This window comes from Capra hircus, chromosome 19, assembly GCF_001704415.2.
Source record: "Capra hircus breed San Clemente chromosome 19, ASM170441v1, whole genome shotgun sequence".
NCBI classification, from domain to species: Eukaryota; Metazoa; Chordata; class Mammalia; order Artiodactyla; family Bovidae; genus Capra; species Capra hircus.
The window spans coordinates 26,917,126-26,933,647 of record NC_030826.1 but is presented as its reverse complement, the minus strand read 5'-3'; the positions used below and the strand labels follow the sequence as shown (position 1 = coordinate 26,933,647).

The window sequence follows — 16,522 nt, the reverse complement described above, 5'->3', positions numbered from 1 at the left end:
CCACAGATGACAGACAACACTTCAGTTGTATAAATCGTCTTTAATTGAGAAAGCGTGGAGTAGAGACCCGGTCCCCTGGGAGCAGATCCAGGCGATGGGTGGAGCCTGAGCGGGGTCTGTGTGGGTGAGGGGAGCATCCACCCCTCTTAGGACAAGCCAGAAGTAAAAAGAGCCTGAGGAAAGGCAACCTGCCTCTGAGTCCTAGCCCTTCCCTTTAGTGCCTCCTCAGTCTACTCTGCCCAAGTCTGCCACCACCCAGAGTATCCCTCCCAGTTCACTGATGGGCTTCTGATCTTTTTCAGGCCTGCCCCGAGCTCTCTGCATTTTTTCAGAAAAATCTAGTCAGGCCCTTTTTGGGTACCTAAAACCCAGCTGAGGTTATAAACTCTAAGGTAATAAAGCAAGTTTTATTCAGTTAGAAGCATGTGGGGGTGTATGAGGTTTAGAACCCAAGAGGCCCTCACCCTCCTTAGCCTGATCTGTAGGGGAGAAGGGTGGGGCTTATTGCTGAACTGGGGTCTCCTCATTGTGGGTGGGTGGGAGTCAAGGCTATGTCGCATTTGTCTTTTTTATTCCAGACCTATTACCCTAAAGACCTCAGCTTTAAAGGGGACCTGGAAGGAATTCCTGCTGAGGTAGCTACGTGTTCATATCCCCTCAACCCAGGCACAGGTCCAATCACGCCATGGTTCTGGTCCCTTCCCCATCCTAGCTGCCCTACTATGAGCCAGGGATTCCTTCCGAAACTCCTTTGCCCTTTCTCAGACTCTGTTTCCCAACAGGGCCCCAACTGAGCTGTAGGAACTAGAAACTGCATGTAAAAATAAGGTTAGCATTCTACAGGAAGACTAAGAGTTTTAGAAAATTATCTGGGAAAAACAAGAAGTGGTTCTTGATCCATCTAGAACTTAGTTTTTTGTGAATCATAGCTGGGTCCTTTCTAGAGCTCATGCGTAACAGGTATCACTAGAGAAGGTGGGAATGTGGGTCTAGAACTTACTCTAGAGCAATAATATGGCTATATAAGTCCCCCATTCCATCCTGAAGGAAAGGGCTGAGAGAGCTGGTCTATGTCCTAGAGCTAAGATTCAGAAGGAAGTATGGCTCCATATGTGTCTAGAACACCATGCTCTAGAATTGGGTGTCTCTGGGATAAGAAAGTTCAAACTGTGGTGATCTGAGACTGGTTCCAGTTCAGGCCAAGGCCAAAAGCTGGACAGGGCTCAAATCCAGCTACTTTGAAGTCAAGGGTCCATCTGGGTCAAGGACAGAAGCCTGATGGATCCAGAACAGAGCCTGGCAGCATGCCTGTGTTCCAGCACAGAGCCTGAGTGCAGAAGTAGCCCTGGCTGGAGTGCCTTGTGTTCTGGAACCTGTCTGGAACAAGGCAGAAGGTGGAGTAGAGAAAGAAGGAATGATCCTGAGCGCCAGTGGACCTACAGATCTATGGCTCAGTAGCAATGAAAAGGGCAAAGGGTTCCAGGAACTGGCTGAGCCCGGGATGGGGAGGATTTATGTTCTGGTTCTGTCAGTTTTCGAATCCCCAGCGCCATCTCAGAAAAAGCCTTTGAAGGGACGAGTATGGAAGAAAAGAAGTGATCAGCCAGGACCATTTCCAGACATCTTCCTCTCTTGACCCCCAACCCTGGGCCTAAGAGTCTGAGGGTCTCAGCAGGCCCAGAAGTCACAGTGGCCCCTAGGCTCCCTCGGGGCAAAGCACCTGGTGGGACCTGGCTGCACAGGGTATGAGTGTGGCAGCGGTGGTGAGAGCAGGGCCGGAAGCAGGGCTGGGAGACAGGCTGTGGTGTGGCTGGCTCTGTGCGAGTGTGGGGAGCCTCCAGTCCTGGGATGACATTTCAGGGGGCAGGGGGACTGGAAGGGGAGGTCTCAGGGACACTGTGGAGAGAAGGCTCCCGGTACATGGCCACTGTGAAGGGGGGAGAGAGGAGCAGGAAGGAGAGTTAGGCACCCAGAGAGCTCTGAATAGGCTCCGTTCCCCTCCATGCAGCCTCTGGGAACCCCAACCCACAAAAGGAGATCTCCCCAAATCCCTCAAGGCCAAAGTCTTCCTGGCTTGGCCTGTCATAACAGGTATCATCTTAAAACACTTATAACCCCTGAGCTGTATGTCATTAAATGTCCATGTCAAGGTCAATACCCTCCCATGTGGCCTGCCTCTTCCCAGAGGGTCCATACTCACCCTCCAGGAGCTTGGGCACAAAGTGGGCAGCTGCCTTGGTCTTCTTGACTCGATTTCCCTTCATGACTCGGCCCTCCTTGTCCAGGCCCAGATACCAGGCCCGTCCAGAACGGCGCTGGCGATAGAGAGCAGAGGCGTACAGGACATAGTAATTCTCAAAGACGCACTCCTTAAAGCGACACTCAGCTGTGAAATGCGGCTGAGGAGACAAAGACCCAGAAAGGCACACACAGACAGAGAGACAAAAAGACACATCACTGGACTAGAAGGGAGCCCTGGGAAGAACAAGGCAGGAGGTAATCCATACATTTGAGGTGAGGAGAACCAACTTCTGAGTCCATGCAGGAACTGGGACAAAAGGAGGATGAGAAAGAGTCTGGTGGCCCCCAAAGGCCAGGAACTAGACTTCTGGGGGTCTGGAATAAAAAAGATACATTCTCTCTAATCTACTCCACTCCCAACCTCTCACCATCCAGGGGACCTGGAGGGAATTCCTGCTTGGAGGAATTCCAGAATCCTTTCCCAATACCCCAAATGACTCTGGGATAGTGAGTAATAGTGAAGTCTCGAGGAGGTAGGAGGAGATACAGGGACCAAGGCAGCTGCCCACTTCGGACATTCAAAGAGCCTGGGGGCACATGGGGGGCTGTTCAAGGAGGAGAGATTAAAGAGACTCTAGAGTAGGTGCCCCTGAGTGGGCAGTGAGGACAGGGTGTTGGCAAGAGCTGGAGGGAGACAGTGTTCTGAGCTGCAAAATACCTGTAGTTGGGAAGTGTGTCCTAGAGGAATCCCCAGACCCCAGGCCACTCCACCCCCTTGTCTCACCGAGCTGTAGAGCAGCCCCTCAGCGTTCATGGCCATGTAGTGACCCAGCTTGGCACTCTGGATGGTGACTACTCGCAGCCCCACAGGGATCAGGTTGAAGTGGGCTGGCGGTAGAGAGAAGGAGCCTCAGTACCCCAGACCTCCAACTCCTATCTGAGCGCACACACACACACCCCCCCATTCCAGTTCCAGCTCTTCCCTTGGGAGTCAAAGAGCCAATGGATCCTGCAGTGGGAATAGTACTGTCATGGCCTGTGCCCGCTCTCCCCCTTCCCACCAGGCAGCTGGCTTCCCCTCTCACTGAAAGAGCTGGTGTCCTCTGGGGTGCCCTGGATGCTCCCGTCGGGATTCGCCTGGAGGTAGAAACCCTGGCGGCAGAACAGTTTGGTGACGATGCCTTTGAGCTGAGGTTCTGGAGAGAGAGACATTCATCTTGGAACATGACATCTCTGTTCCCAGAAACATTCCTACACTTGGCGGGATCAGAGGAGAGAAAGAAAAAGAGAATGGAGGGAAGGAAGAGGGTCGGTCCCAGGGCCCTCCCAGCAAGCTCTTTCCCACCTCTCTCAGATGCCAGAGGAAGCTGGGGTGTGGGTCCCTTCTGCTGCCTCTAACCAGTTTTCAGTTTAATTTATTGAAATTTATTTAAAGGCTTAATTCCTACCCTACAGCTCAACCAGAAGGGGGGGGAGGGGAGAAGAGGGAAGAGGAGGGCAAAGATACACGGAAAGGCAGAGGACAGAGGGAGACCGGCAGGCCTGCTGAAAGGGCAGTGTGTGTGCGAGTGTGGGGGCAGTAAGGTGACCACAGGGTAGGGGTGCCTCCTTAGGGATGGGGGTGGGACTGGGTCTGACGCTGACTCAGCACCTGCTGCTGCGGCTGCCGTTTGCTTGGCGTGGGCCTCCCTTTGGCCTGGCGCCGGTCTGTCTGACACTGACCCATCTGTCTGTCTGTCTGTCTGTCTGTCACTCTACTGGCTCGCGGGGGCCCAGCCCTCCCTGAGGCTCAGCCTCTCCCCTTCAGCCAGGTAACCCGCCTGGGATGGGGGACATTCGGTACCACACCAAGGAAATGGGGGAGGGGGCCGGGAAGCTGGCGAGGCAGGCTGAGTCACGTGGGGACCCGGTCCCACCCAAAGGGTGGGCTGCGGACCGTACCACTACGGAGGGCCGGCAGCGGAGGGGGGAAGGACCGCTGGGGGGCGGGGGGGGGGGGGCTGCGGTCTCTCCCTAGGGGAGCTGGGAGCGGGGAAGAGAGAGGCCAGAGGGACTCCCTGGCTGTCGCACCTGGATGGGGACCACACGCCAACCCTCACAACTCTCGTCCCCCGAGGCTTGCTCCCGGTCGATTTCCCGGTGCCCCCTCGTAGGTGGTACGACCCTCAGTCTCCGTGTGGGTCTCCAGCCGTGTACTGTGTCTGAGTTCCTCATAGCAGAGGGTCCCCTGAGCCCGTGAGGCCCGATTTTGGACTCGCGTAGGGGGTCGCGGGGGGGGGCGGGGGCGGGGATGCCCAGCTCCTTTCTTGGAGCGCAGGTCACGGGAGGAGGGCGCACAGAGGGGCGGGCTGGAGAGGTAGCTGCAAGGACACCCGGGGGAGAGCTGGGGAGATTGGCGCCGAGCCAGGCAAGCTCGGCCAGGAGGAACGGAGCCAAAGCTCGGAGGAGCGGGAGCACCGGGGCGGGGGCGGGGCTGCCGGAGCCGCAGAAACCCTCGGGGTGACCCAGGCGTCCGGAACCCCCAGGCCCCTCCACTCGGGATTGAAAGAATCGCGAGAGCCGGCACGTAGGCGGAGGATGGTGGGGGTGGGGACTCGTGTTGGGTACGGGGTTGGGGGGGTGCGGCGAGAAGGAGCCGCCAAGCTTCGGGGCACCCGGCTTAGCCCCTCGTGCCTTCCCCTTGCCCTCGAAAGCAAGGAGACTCGGGGTTACGGGCGAAAGAAAAGGGAAACTGAGGCATCGTCTGGCTGAGAGTTGGTGGCCCGGGCCCACCCCCTTTCATTTTCGGGAGCTCCCCCACTTCGGTCAGGCCCCGCTCTTCGGGAGTCCCTGGCCTCAACCTCCCAGGCAGAGAGACCCCAGGCTTGGAGACCCTGCCCCAGCCACTCACCCGGGCCGCGGTCCGTCCGCGCGGGCCGCCCCCCGCACAGTCGCACCTTGGACAGCAGGATGAGCAGCTGCTTCTGGCAAAGGGACTTGGTGCCGCGGGGACACACGCGCCGCTGCGCCGACACGGGCCGGCTGCCCCCGGGCTCGCGGACCTCCCGCTTCTGCCGGATCAGGCTACTGGCCAGTGCCGCCATGGCGCCCCGGGAGGAGACACCCCCAAACCGGCAGGCGCCCGGAGCGCGCTGGGCACCCCCTCCCCCAGAGAAGCCCGCTCGCTCACCAGGACATTCTCTGGACGCTCCGGTCCCGACTCACCGCCCTACCCGCAGGACCTGAGGATAAACCCTAGAGGACCCCCACCCCAGGCTCCAGCTCCCACCCTTGGGCCTCCTACTAGCTTCGTCGGACTCAGCAGCTTATTTACCTCTCAATGGACACCACCCTCGACTTTTGCCCCCTACAGAAAACTCTCCCCTTCTCTAGTCTCCAGTGTCCCTGTCCCCCACTAACCTTATCCCAAAGGCAAGACCCTCAGATTTTCCAAGATGTGGTTCCAATATCCCCACCACCTTTCCACCCTATTTCCAGGCCCCCTGTTCCTGACAAAGCCACTCTTATAATCTTAAAGGTGTGGGTCCTTAGCTTTGGAAATACTCGCTCACCCCACTCTTGCTGGGGTGCTGCCAATGTCAGCGAAGAACCCAACCTTGGTTCCTTTTCCTTTGCCACCCTCTAAGTGAAGAATCCCCCACTTTTTTCACTGAAATCCCCCAAAAACTATGTCTCAAGATATTCTGACTGTCCCCATTCAGCAAGCAGAGGTTCCCAGACCCTGTCTCTGGACAAACCCAGTATTTACCAAGTCACCCCCATTTCTAGTGGCAGAGGGTTCCAGGTGCTGAGCCCCTTTTCTCACCTTGTTACCCTCCACTCCTTTTGAAGTCACCTCCAAACCCTCCCTTCCTAGTGGTTACACCAGGTGGTTGTCTGGAGGGCCCTCTGTCACCTCGGAATAAGAAGCATAGGTTTTGGGGTTTGGGGTGGTTTTTTTTCTGGCAGCCCCTTAATTTCCTCGGAGACAGCTGGTACTGTTTAGATCCCACGCCCTCCAATCCAACCAGCCCCCCAGGAAAGGAGTGCACCCACGTTGTCACGGGTCTCCAAATGTGAACAGACCCCCTATAAGTCAGAGAGCATCCCAGCTGTCTGCGACAGGGCTTCCTCTTCCTCCCGGGGACTGCCTACAGCACCCTCTCTTCCTTCCCCGACGCCCCTCAACCTGTCCTGTCTTGTCAATCCGGCGACGGCTGGCGCTGGCTCCGGTTCCAGGCTCCTCCCTCCCTGTATCCCGCAAACGGGGCTTCCCCCCACGCCCGGCTAGGCGTCCCAGACCCCAGGAAGGAATGAGGGTGTCTCCGCAGAGTGCCCTGGTCCGGCGAAGTGAGCACTGGGCCTGGCGGCTGGACAGCGCAGCGGCGGCAGCGGTAGCGGCGGTGGGAAGCTGAGGCGGCGGCGGCGGCGGCGACAGCAGCTCCCCCTCCTCCGAGAGCCGGCCCGGGGGCGGGGCAGGGGGCGGAGACGCCAGGAAAGGCCGGGGCGGGGTGGGGGTGGGGGAGCTGGGCGTGCGGAACCCCGGGGTTCCTTGGAGGCAGGGAGTGGGGACGGTCTTAGAGGCAGCCGGAGCCGCCTGTCTCGGGGTTCAGAGGAGGAGGGACAAATAGGCGACTCCACAGAAGGCAAATCTGCACGAGGGGAGAGCTTGGGCTTAGGTAGATGGAATTGTGAGAATGGAGAAAGGGACCCCACTGCCCGAGATCGAGGACAGCACTGGATGAGGAAAGTGGGGGGAGTAACTGAAAAGATAGCGAGGTGGCGAGAACTAGCCTGGGGTGAAATTCGGCCTGCTTAATATCTCTGCTTTTGTGTGAACCAAATTGGTCAGTCCCTGGTCTCCATACCTCTCTCCTTTTCACGTCTTTTTTCAGCAAATATATTACCCCTATCGACCCCTAAGAGAAAAGACCATAAGCACTGGGGGGAGATGGATGCCAGAGGTTGCACCGGGGCAAGAAGGGTGCTGGCTACAGATGTGGAAAGTGGAGAGGCCGGAATGGAACGACCTGTGCCAGGGATGGTGCGGGAGGAGGGTGGGAAGATGGGGAAGAACCAGACAGGAGGCCTTCTAGAACGCGGGTTCTTCGGGCCCAAGGGGTTCAGCCTGTCTCCCAGGTGAAGGGAGAGCAGTCCCCTCCACACCCCGCTGGCCAACAGAAGCACTTTCCACGTTAGTACGAACAGCGTGTTTAATGGGACCCGGCTCCCACGCCGGCTAAGCCGCCCCCCTTACGCGCAGCCTTGGCCTCCTCCACAGCGGCGCGCAGGGCCCGAGCAGGGTCCCCGCGAAGCAGGGCCAACGCCCCGAGCAGCGAAGCGGCGCCGTCCCCCGCACGGAGCTTTTGGCCACTCAGAAAATAGTGGGGAAGCGTCCGCGCCTCGAGTACTCGGCCCAGCTCATCCAGCAGCCCGAGGCAGCAGGCGCCCGCATTTTCGGGCCGCGCCAGATAGAGCGCGGGCAGCCGCTCGCACGCCCAGTAGAGCAACGTCCGCAGGAGGTAGGGCGCCGCGGCCCGGGTCCCCGCCACCAGCGGGCGCAGCAGCGCCTGGGCCGCCGCGTGAGCTTGCAGCAGCGGAGCGGGTATGCGCGCCTTGAGCGCCAGCTCCTGGCGGGCGAAGCAGAGCTGCCAGCCGGAGGCGCCCGGCCGCTCGGTTCGGCCGCCGCCGCCGCCGGGCACCAGGTAGAAGGAGGACGACTCCGAGGCCAGCGGGCCGGCCCACGAGTGGCTCCGAGCCCCCTGGGGCCAGCCGGCCACAGACACCACGGGGATCAGGTCGAAAAGCAGGAGGCGGCGCGGGGGCCCGGGCGTAGCCAGGAGGATGGTAGTGAACCCTGCGTGGCGGGCTGCGTGGACCAAGCGCGGGGCACCCGGGACCGGGAATAGGGACTCAGCGACCGCAGCCAGCGAAGCAAAGAACCAAGCAGCCACCTGGGCGGGGCACAATGTGGGCCATGCCTCTCGAGCCTCCGACGGCTGTGGCGCTGGGCTAACATCGGTTGCTTTGGTGACGTCATCATTCGTTTCTTCCGATGGTGAGGGAAAGCCAATATCGGTTAGGTTTTGCTGGGGTGACTCCGGCACTGAAACATTATTAGGTGATTTTTTCAAAGACTCGTGTGCCTCAGGCTCAGTGATGTCACCGTGTGGCTGGTCCACGGAGCTTTGCGGGTCCTGGGGACTCTCTCTGCTATCAGTTGGGTGGATCCAATTACGTCCTTCTGGGACTGGAGGTCCTAGGCAATCCTGCCATGCTTCCCGGACCGAGGTTCCGCGTACCTGCTCTGGGAGGCAGAGCCATGCATAACAGGATCTCATGTCCAGTTGCAGCTCCTGCCCAGTGCCATCTAAAGAAAACACGGGCACCAGGAGTGTGAAGCCAGCATCGTAGTGAGGTCCCCGCGTGTAGGGACCAAGAGGTGCAGGCCCCAAATCCAGGGAGCCCTCTCGAATCCCACCACGAAGCAGCAGGAGCTCTGTCTGGGGAGGAAAGCGAGGGTCCCTGCGGTGAATGAGACCTAAGGGAAGAGTAGGGATCGTGAAGACATCATCCAGAGCCCAGGATGGGATGGGGTGGAGCTGAGAGCAGCAAGAGGGTTACTTACTAAGCAAAGAGAACACAAAATCCTTGGCCTGGAGGAGATCTGGTCCTGGCTTGGGCCCATCACTCCAACTCTCCTGCACACCCAGCTCCTGGATCAGCTGGGTTAGTTCTTGCAGCTGCGCTCCAGAGCAGAAGTCGATGTCTGTGAGCGGCCGGGCTGGGGCTGGGGGCGGTGGGCCCCACCAGGGAGCGTTCCCCCAGACTGCAGAAGCCATATGGCTCTATTGTTTGGGGGCTAGGAAATACACGTACAGGGGGAAGCCCAGAAGCGTTGTTCCTTCTGCTGTGGAAAACTTGCCCCTCCTTTCTTTTCTCTTCCCGAGATCAAGAGGGTGCCCAAGTCACAATCTGCCAATGGGTCTGCAGATGAAGGGCTCTAAATTTAGTCTTGAAAGCAAACAAATACCTCCTCAGTCCTTGCCCTTTTCTCATATGCTAGTCCCCACCCCCAAGAACCGATTCACCTGACTCAGCAGGTTAAAAGTGGCTGTTTGGCCCCTCCTTCGGAATGCAATAGCCTCCTTCACCGCCCCCTGTCTACCTCCCCTTACCTCTGTTTCGAAAGAGGCTAGTGGTTTGCGGCTTCCCTCTTAGGGGTAGCTGCAAGGTCTGAAAAGAAAATGGTTAGGAAGGTTCAACAGGTAACTTCTTCCTGCTGCTCACGAGGCTACGCCCCTATGTTACAACCACGCCCCTTTCTGGAGGTGGTTCCGGACCAGCCCGGCCTCCAGTCAGTTCAATCTCTCCTTTGGCTCTGCAGAGATCTACTGGCTATCTTGGGAGTTGTAGTTTGTCTTCCAAGCTACCAGGGCATTAAAGCCACGCCCCCAGATCCTTTCCTGTTCCGTTGAAATAGTGCCTGATGGAAGTTGTAGTTTCTATGGAAATAAACTATAGCGTGTCTTTCCAAGGCCAGGTCAATGCAAACATTCCTTGGACTTAGAACAGAGACATAATAGGATGGATTCAAATAGCAAATGATAATGAGGCACATAACCTAGGGCCTGAGGGAGTAGAGGTGCCCTGGTAACTTAAATCTAGAAGAATCCTTGCATGCAATTACTGCTAGCCTAGGAAGGTGCCACATGACTTGTCCAAGGTCAGCGCCGAGCAAGAGAGGTGTTGGAAAGGGGTTTCCCGACTGGCATGAATCTCTTTGGAATCAGTGGAGGTAATGTTAGACAAGAACACATAAGTAGTGATGACCCAGGGAGGGACATCCAAAGGGACATATTAGTGATGGCCACCTCAGACACACTAATGGTATCAGGGCAAACACTTTGGAATCTCGCAGCTCAGGTGTGTAGACAGAAGAGTTACCAGGGCTGAAAATCAAGTCCAGAGGAAACTCCCAGGCGGGTTGGGGCAGGGCAATGAGACATTAATAGGGGAAGAAAATTGCTTTCAGCAACCAGTGCTATCATGGACACAGCTTAAGTCCAGGATGAAACTAGGAGCCAGAATAATAGGGCAGAAAGATAGATAACCAAAGACAAGCTCACGGATTAGACCAGTGCATGCTGGACCAGGAAATTTTTATATTCCTTTTTCCCAGAGGTCTGTCTCCACAGTGAACTAGGGCTAAGTCCATGGGCAAGAAAGCGGGCAAGTGGAGACACTTAGAACAAATCAGAGGCCTGTTCAGCAACTCAACGGACATGAATTTGAGCAAACTCTGGGAGATAGTGAAGGACAGGGAAGCCTGGCATGATGCAGTCCATGGGGTCACAAAGAAGTCAGACATGACTTTAGTGACTAAACAACAAAAAGAGGGGACCCTCAGAATCCAGGGCCCAATTTGGGGAGCCTAAAATTCAGGGGTTCCTAGTCATTGACAAAGAGAGGTCTTCTCCCTCTGTTACAAAAAGAGCCCCAAACACAGCCCAGAACCGGGAAGGCAAATTTCCAAACAACAGGCTGTGACCCAAGAGACCAGATAAGGAAAACTGAAGCCTGGGCTCTTTGTCACAGTCTGGGGAAATCAGGCATTGGGCATCCATTCCTACATCTTAACCTCCTCCCTAGATGGTGGCTTCTGAACCACCCTAAAAAGAACTAATTTCTCTGGGCCTCTTAAAGCTCCCTGAAAGTGAAAGTGACAGTCGCTCAATGTGTCTGACTCTTTGCAACCCCATGGACTGTATAGTCCATGGAATTCTCCAGGCCAGAATACTGGAGTGGGTAGCCTTTCCCTTCTCCAGGGGATCTTCCCAACTCAGGGATCGAACCTAGGTCTACCCACATTGCAGGTGGATTCTTTACTACCTGAGCCACAAGGAAAGCCCGTCTTAAAGCTCCTATGCTGTGGATGGCTGACAGGGAAAGTAAAGTTGCCCTGAACCCTAAAGCATTGCTCTCCAATAGCATTTTCCATGATGATGGAAATGTTCTAAATCTGTGCCGTCCAATACAGTAGCCAGTAGCTCTATGTGTATTGAGCACTTAGATCATGAGACTGAGGAACAGATTTTTTTTTTTTGGCTGTGCCTTGCAGCTTGTAGGATCTTAGTACCCCTGACCAGGGATTGAAGCCCAGCCACATCTGTGAAAGCGCTGATTGCTAACCACTGGTCCTCCAGAGAACTCCCTAAGAACACTTTTTAACTCTACTTAATTTTAACTCATTTACATTCTAATAGGCATATTTGGCTAGTAGCTACTGTAATGGAGAATGCAGCTCTAGGGCCTTGGGGATGACAGCTAAGGTAAGACAGCGACAGCAGGAAAGCTGGGAGTTTCATTCCTTATCCCCCACCTGAGGGGTGGTGTTGGGGTGGATGGCCTCAAATAACCACAGAACACTTCTCTTGCCTTTTTATTCTTCATGCACATTGGTCCCCTCTTTTTCTAAGTTTCTCATCACACACTGATATCCCCACACCTTGGCCATCTCTGATGAGTTGTTGGATATCTCTCGGTGAAGGCGCCTGGGAGACAATGCTTCACACTTGTCCCTGCCTGCTCCCAACTGTCTCTGGCGGGCGTCAAAGACCACGTGCCCTACCCGGGTGCCTGACCCTGGGCAGTGGGGCTTCCAGTTGGTTTTGGGAGGCATAGACGTCTGGCGGTAGTTCTGGCAGGCTGCAGGAGCTGTGTCCATGGGGCGGTACACCCAGTCTTGGCTGCCTGCTCGCCGGGAAGGCGGTTGCAGCTCTATCAGCACAGGCACCTCTGAGAAGGTTTGTCGGTTACTGTAGACCACCTGGGCCTTGGCGGGGGAGGAGGGCTGGCTAGGTGGGACAGAAGCCCCTGGAACATGCTGCCCGGCATCATGCCTTCGAGGAATCTTCTCAGATATAAATGACTTTGGGGTCTGAAGTGGGCCCAAAACTTGGACACAGTCAGTTCCTAGAGGGTTCTTGTGGAGGACAGGATTGGGGACAAAGCACGAGTCCTCTTGGAGGCCTGATCCCTTGATAAAGTCCTGAGTCTTGGAGAAGCCAGAGTCTTGAGTAAGGGCTGGACCCTTCTGGGGGTCAGGATGTTGAGTAACTCCTGCGTGCTTGTGGAGGTTAGGGTTGTGGCAATGTTCTGGGCTCCTGTAATGTCTAGCATCTTGGGGAACATCACATCTTTTGACTTCGCTGACTTGGGTAAGGCCCAGATTCTTATGGAGGTCAGAATCTTGAGTAAGGTCTTGGCTCTTGTAAACTCCAGAATCTTGAGTAAGGCCTGGATTGTTGTAGTCTCCTGAGTCCTTATAGAGGCCAGGGGTTTGCACAAAGCCTGGGTTCTTATGGGGACTGGATTCCTGGGTAAGGCCTGAGTTCTTGTTGACTCCAGAGTCTTGGACAAAGCATGGACTCTTCTGTGGTTCAGAATCTTGGGTAAAGCCTAGACTCCTAGACACTCCTGGATCTTGGGCATTACTTGTACTCTTGTAACATCCAGAACCTTGAGAAGGGTGTGGGATACTATGTAGGCCAGTGTTTTGGGAGAGCTCTTGACTTCTATAGAAGTTTTGTTCTAGATTTCTACAGACTCCAGAGTCATGCCTAAAGCCTGAGCTCCTCTGAATGTCAGAAGTTTGAAGAAATGGTGTGTTCTTGTGGAGACCAGAAGGTTGGGTAAGATATGGGCTTCTAAAGAAACTTCCCTCTTGAGTAGAACTTAAACTCTGGGAGCAAGAATCTTGTATAATGACTGAATCCTTGTGAAAGTCAGAGTCTTGGGAAAGGCTTGGATTCTTGCAGAGATGAGGGTCTTGGATAAAGCCTGGGCTCTTGTGGAGGCCTGGATTTTGAGCAAGGCCTGGGCTCTTGTGGAGGCCTGGGTCTTGGGTAAAGCCTGGGCTCTTGTGGAGGCCTGGATTTTGAGCAAGGCCTGGGTTCTTATGGAGGCCTGGGTCTTGGGTAAAGCCTGGGCTCTTGTGGAGGCCTGGATTTTGAGCAAGGCCTGGGTTCTTATGGAGGCCTGGGTCTTGGATAAAGCCAGGGCTCTTGTGGAGGCCTGGATTTTGAACAAGGCCTGGGCTCTTGTGGAGGCCTGAGTCTTGGGTAAAGACTGGACACTTGTGGAGGCCTGGATTTTGAGCAAGGCCTGGGCTCTTGTGGAAGCCTGGGTCTTGAGTAAAGCCTGGGTTCATGTGGAGATTTGGATTCGGGGTAAGCTCTGGCTTTCTGGGAACTCTAGTGTCTTTTGAAGGGCCTGGGGTTCTCTGGAGACCATGGTCTTGGTTGAGGCCTAGATTCTTATGAAGTTCAGGGGTCTGGGGCTGGTTTGGGGTTTGGGAAGTAGTGGAGAACTGAGGAGGGGTGGGACCCTGGGAAGAGAGGACAGACTGAGGAGACTTGGAGGGTGGGGGACATTTGGGGGTCTGTACTAAGATGGAGGGCTTCTGGTGGTTGCTGTGTTGATGAACAACAAAGGATCTGGGAGAAATGAGAGGCAGAGAAAGAGTGCAGGGTGGAGGCACAGTACCCATTGAGTTCTGGGTACTGATTGGAACATGGAAGCAAGGTTGATAAGGGGTAGCATCTTTGGAGTACACCAGGAATTTGGGGTAGACTGGAGTCTGGGAGTCCGTGTTTTGCTTCTCAGAGCTGTAAGGGTGGAAACTGCAGTAAGGGAAGGTCTTGGGCTGCACAGATTCATCCTTGACATCATTTGAAAGCTTCCATTCCATGTTCCCCAACTCCAGGTAACCCAATATGGATCCTGTGAAGGGCTTGGCACTGTCCTCACTACATTGCTTCAATGTTTGCTCAGCTGTACCAGAGCTCACCAGGCCATGCCCCTCTTGGAGCCTGGAGAGTGTACCTAAGTCCTTTCTGGAATACCCAGAGTTCTGAGGGGCACATACATGGAATAAGTTCTGCTTTACCCTGCGGGCATCATAGACCACATGGCCAGTGGAGAGGCCTTGGCTAAAGGCAGACAAAGTAGAGGGAATAGAAGTTAGGATGGAGGAAGGTGGTGTGGAAGGGACTGGAGTGGTCGGCTGGGCCATGACCAGTGCAGGGACAGGGGTTGTGGCAGACATGGGGGCAGGTGCTGGTGTAGGGGCTGGAACAGAAGTAGCAGCAGGGCCAGAAGCTGGGGGAGGGACTGGAGCAGAAGTTGGGGGAGGGGCTGGGGCAGAAGTTAGGGGAGGGACTGGAACAGAAGCTGGAGGAGGGGCTTGGGGAGGGACTGGGACAGAAGCTGGGGGAGGGACTGGGGCAGAAGCTGGGGGAGGGACTGGGGCAGAAGCTGGGGGAGGGATCAGAGTTTGGGCATGGGTATAGGTTAGATGAGCATGGGTCAGAGTGTGGGTAAGGGTGTGGCCCTCGCACTGGGCTGGGCCCTGTGAGGGGGCCTGGTCCGGGGTATAGGCTAAGGTGTGCTCTGGACCACAGACCTGGGCAGAGTTGTGCTCAGGGCCAAGGGTTAGGGAGTTGGTCTGGGCCTGAGGTGGGGCATGCTCAGGGGAGTAAATGGGGGCGTGGGTCTGGGTCTCGGCTGGGGTGGGCTCAGGAAGTTGGGCTGGGGAGAAGGTCTGGGCCTTGGCAGGAGCATGCCCAGGAGACTGGACCTGAGAGCGGGTCTGGGCCTGGGCTTGGTCATGGTCTGGGGTCTTAGTCTTGCTCTCTTGGGGCAGGCGCAGTGGAACCATGTCCACCTTGCTCATCCTACGGAACTTGGAAGATGTCTCCTGCTTAGAGTAGAAGGTGGCTTGGGCCTTTAAGGCTGTGATCTGAGGGTCCTCCCCAGCTCCCGTTAGCCCCTCCTTCCACAGTCCCCATGGCACCTCCATGGGAGCCCCAACATGTCCACACTGAGGCGGCATCCAGCAGCACTTAGAAGCCTTCTCATCGTTTGTGTCTGGTATCCAGGAGTCCAGGTGGTTAGGGTGCCCGAGCAGGAAGCTTGGGCGGCGGTGGAAGCGGGGCGGGACTCTTGAGCACAGGTTCTTGGGATCCACGGAGCAACGTATGCACATGGGATGGCTGCCAGTATAGCTGGATTGCTTGTCTGCAGGGAAAGGTGAGATGTGACAAAGCCTGGGTTCCTGAGGGGCTGAGGATGGGGATAGGGAAAGAAGAAAGGGGACAAGTCCATATCCCCAGAGCCCACGCCGGGGCCCACTCACCTCTGGGGAAAAAATGACGGAAAAGAGTCCGCAAGGAGTTCTTCAGGTGTTTCCAGAGCTGAGGGAAGCAGAGGAGGGGAGAGTCCGGGAGCAGGGTGAGCCCTGAAGTCCAATCCTTGCCTGGCCACACCCCAACAGCCCTCCCAACTAAGCACCTTTGAGACCCCAAGGCTCCCCCAACACTGCTGCCCAGATCCTGCCCTGACCAGAGTCACCACATTGATCCCCACGTTGAGCAAGATGAAGCTGCCCAGGATCAGAAGAATTGAGTCTCCTAGGTCCTGGCACTTTCTGGGGTTGGTGCCAGAGCACGCTTGGGCTCCGTGGTAGGTTCGCTCACCCATGGCTGGGGGTCCCAGGGCTACCTGGGCCCCCTGGCCCCCACATACTCACTAGGAGCCAGACTCCTCTGGTGGGGGAGGGGAAGAAGGACTGTGTCATAATGGGGAGGGGGGTGGGGTCACAATGAGGGAAGAGGAGAATAAAGAGGGCCGAGAGTGGCATTCCCTGTTAACCGGGGTCAGGCAGCCTGAGCCTGGACAGTCAAACAGGGCCCCAGAGGCCAGCACACCTCTCCTCAAGACGTCAATCCTTCCCTCACAGCCCACTGAGTCACTCATTCAAACCACACATTCCACCCCCTTGGCCTCTCCTGAGACAAGACCGACCCCTGGCATCAGAACCCTGGGAAGGCCTGGCTGGAGTCCAGAGCCTTGGCCTTCTTCATGCCCTTCACTGGGTGTGGACCTGGATCTGTTCAGATGGGGACCCTCCCAGTTCCGAAGCAGCTTCTGATATGAGCTCTGGGGACAGGGACAGCTGAGAACACAGTAGGTGCCCAGAGACCAGTGGTTTGGAGTTTGCACCTGCAAATCTATTTCGTTCATAGTACAAGCCCAGGAGGGGCCTGCTGGGAGGACTGTGGCCACTAAGCCAAGGGGACCCTCAGGCCAAGGAGGAGACACTGGCTTCAGGAAGCCAAGGGCAGGGACCCAGGCTGGCAGGAGTGGCGCTTCCAAGCCACAGACCACCAGCGTTTCCTGGACTCTTGATCTTTATTCCTTTCTCCATGCCCTGACCCCCACCTCCTCCATTGGCTGCCGG

At 56.3% G+C, this 16,522-nt stretch overlaps 2 protein-coding genes across 6 annotated transcripts; both read right to left on the bottom strand.

Moving 5' to 3' along the window:
* FGF11 (fibroblast growth factor 11) lies at positions 21–7,059 on the bottom strand. 2 transcript variants are annotated; one of them, XM_018064579.1, is made up of 5 exons: positions 5,132–7,059; positions 3,327–3,437; positions 3,026–3,129; positions 2,201–2,399; positions 21–1,927 (listed from the first exon to the last, which is right to left on the bottom strand). In XM_018064579.1, exons 1-5 carry the CDS (start codon positions 5,322–5,324, stop codon positions 1,857–1,859), a joined length of 678 nt encoding a protein of 225 aa, XP_017920068.1. In that variant the 5' UTR covers positions 5,325–7,059; the 3' UTR covers positions 21–1,856. The 2 variants fall into 2 exon arrangements, with proteins under 2 accessions (XP_017920068.1, XP_017920069.1); XM_018064580.1 differs by having other exon boundaries at positions 2,201–2,315.
* On the bottom strand, positions 7,168–9,655 carry TMEM102 (transmembrane protein 102). Of its 4 annotated transcripts, none has more exons than XM_018064577.1 (3): positions 9,399–9,655; positions 8,849–9,234; positions 7,420–8,761 (listed from the first exon to the last, which is right to left on the bottom strand). In XM_018064577.1, exons 2-3 carry the CDS (start codon positions 9,060–9,062, stop codon positions 7,434–7,436), a joined length of 1,542 nt encoding a protein of 513 aa, XP_017920066.1. In that variant the 5' UTR covers positions 9,063–9,234; positions 9,399–9,655; the 3' UTR covers positions 7,420–7,433. The 4 variants fall into 4 exon arrangements, with proteins under 4 accessions (XP_017920067.1, XP_017920066.1, XP_013828067.1 ...); XM_013972613.2 differs by having other exon boundaries at positions 8,849–9,207; XM_018064578.1 differs by having other exon boundaries at positions 7,168–8,590; positions 8,849–9,655.

Bases quoted from the DNA above. Each gene is read 5' to 3' on its own strand.
- TMEM102 (XM_013972612.2), bottom strand. From the start codon at position 9,062: ATGGCTTCTGCAGTCTGGGGGAACGCTCCCTGGTGGGGCCCACCGCCC. The intron at 8,762-8,848 runs GTAAGTAACCCT...CTCTTCCCTTAG, and splicing joins TTTTGTGTTCTCTTTGCTTA to GTCTCATTCACCGCAGGGAC.
- FGF11 (XM_018064579.1), bottom strand. From the start codon at position 5,324: ATGGCGGCACTGGCCAGTAGCCTGATCCGGCAGAAGCGGGAGGTCCGC. The intron at 3,438-5,131 runs GTGAGTGGCTGG...CTCTCTCTCCAG, and splicing joins GCGGACGGACCGCGGCCCGG to AACCTCAGCTCAAAGGCATC. The intron at 2,400-3,025 runs GTGAGACAAGGG...TTGTCTCCTCAG, and splicing joins AGGGGCTGCTCTACAGCTCG to CCGCATTTCACAGCTGAGTG.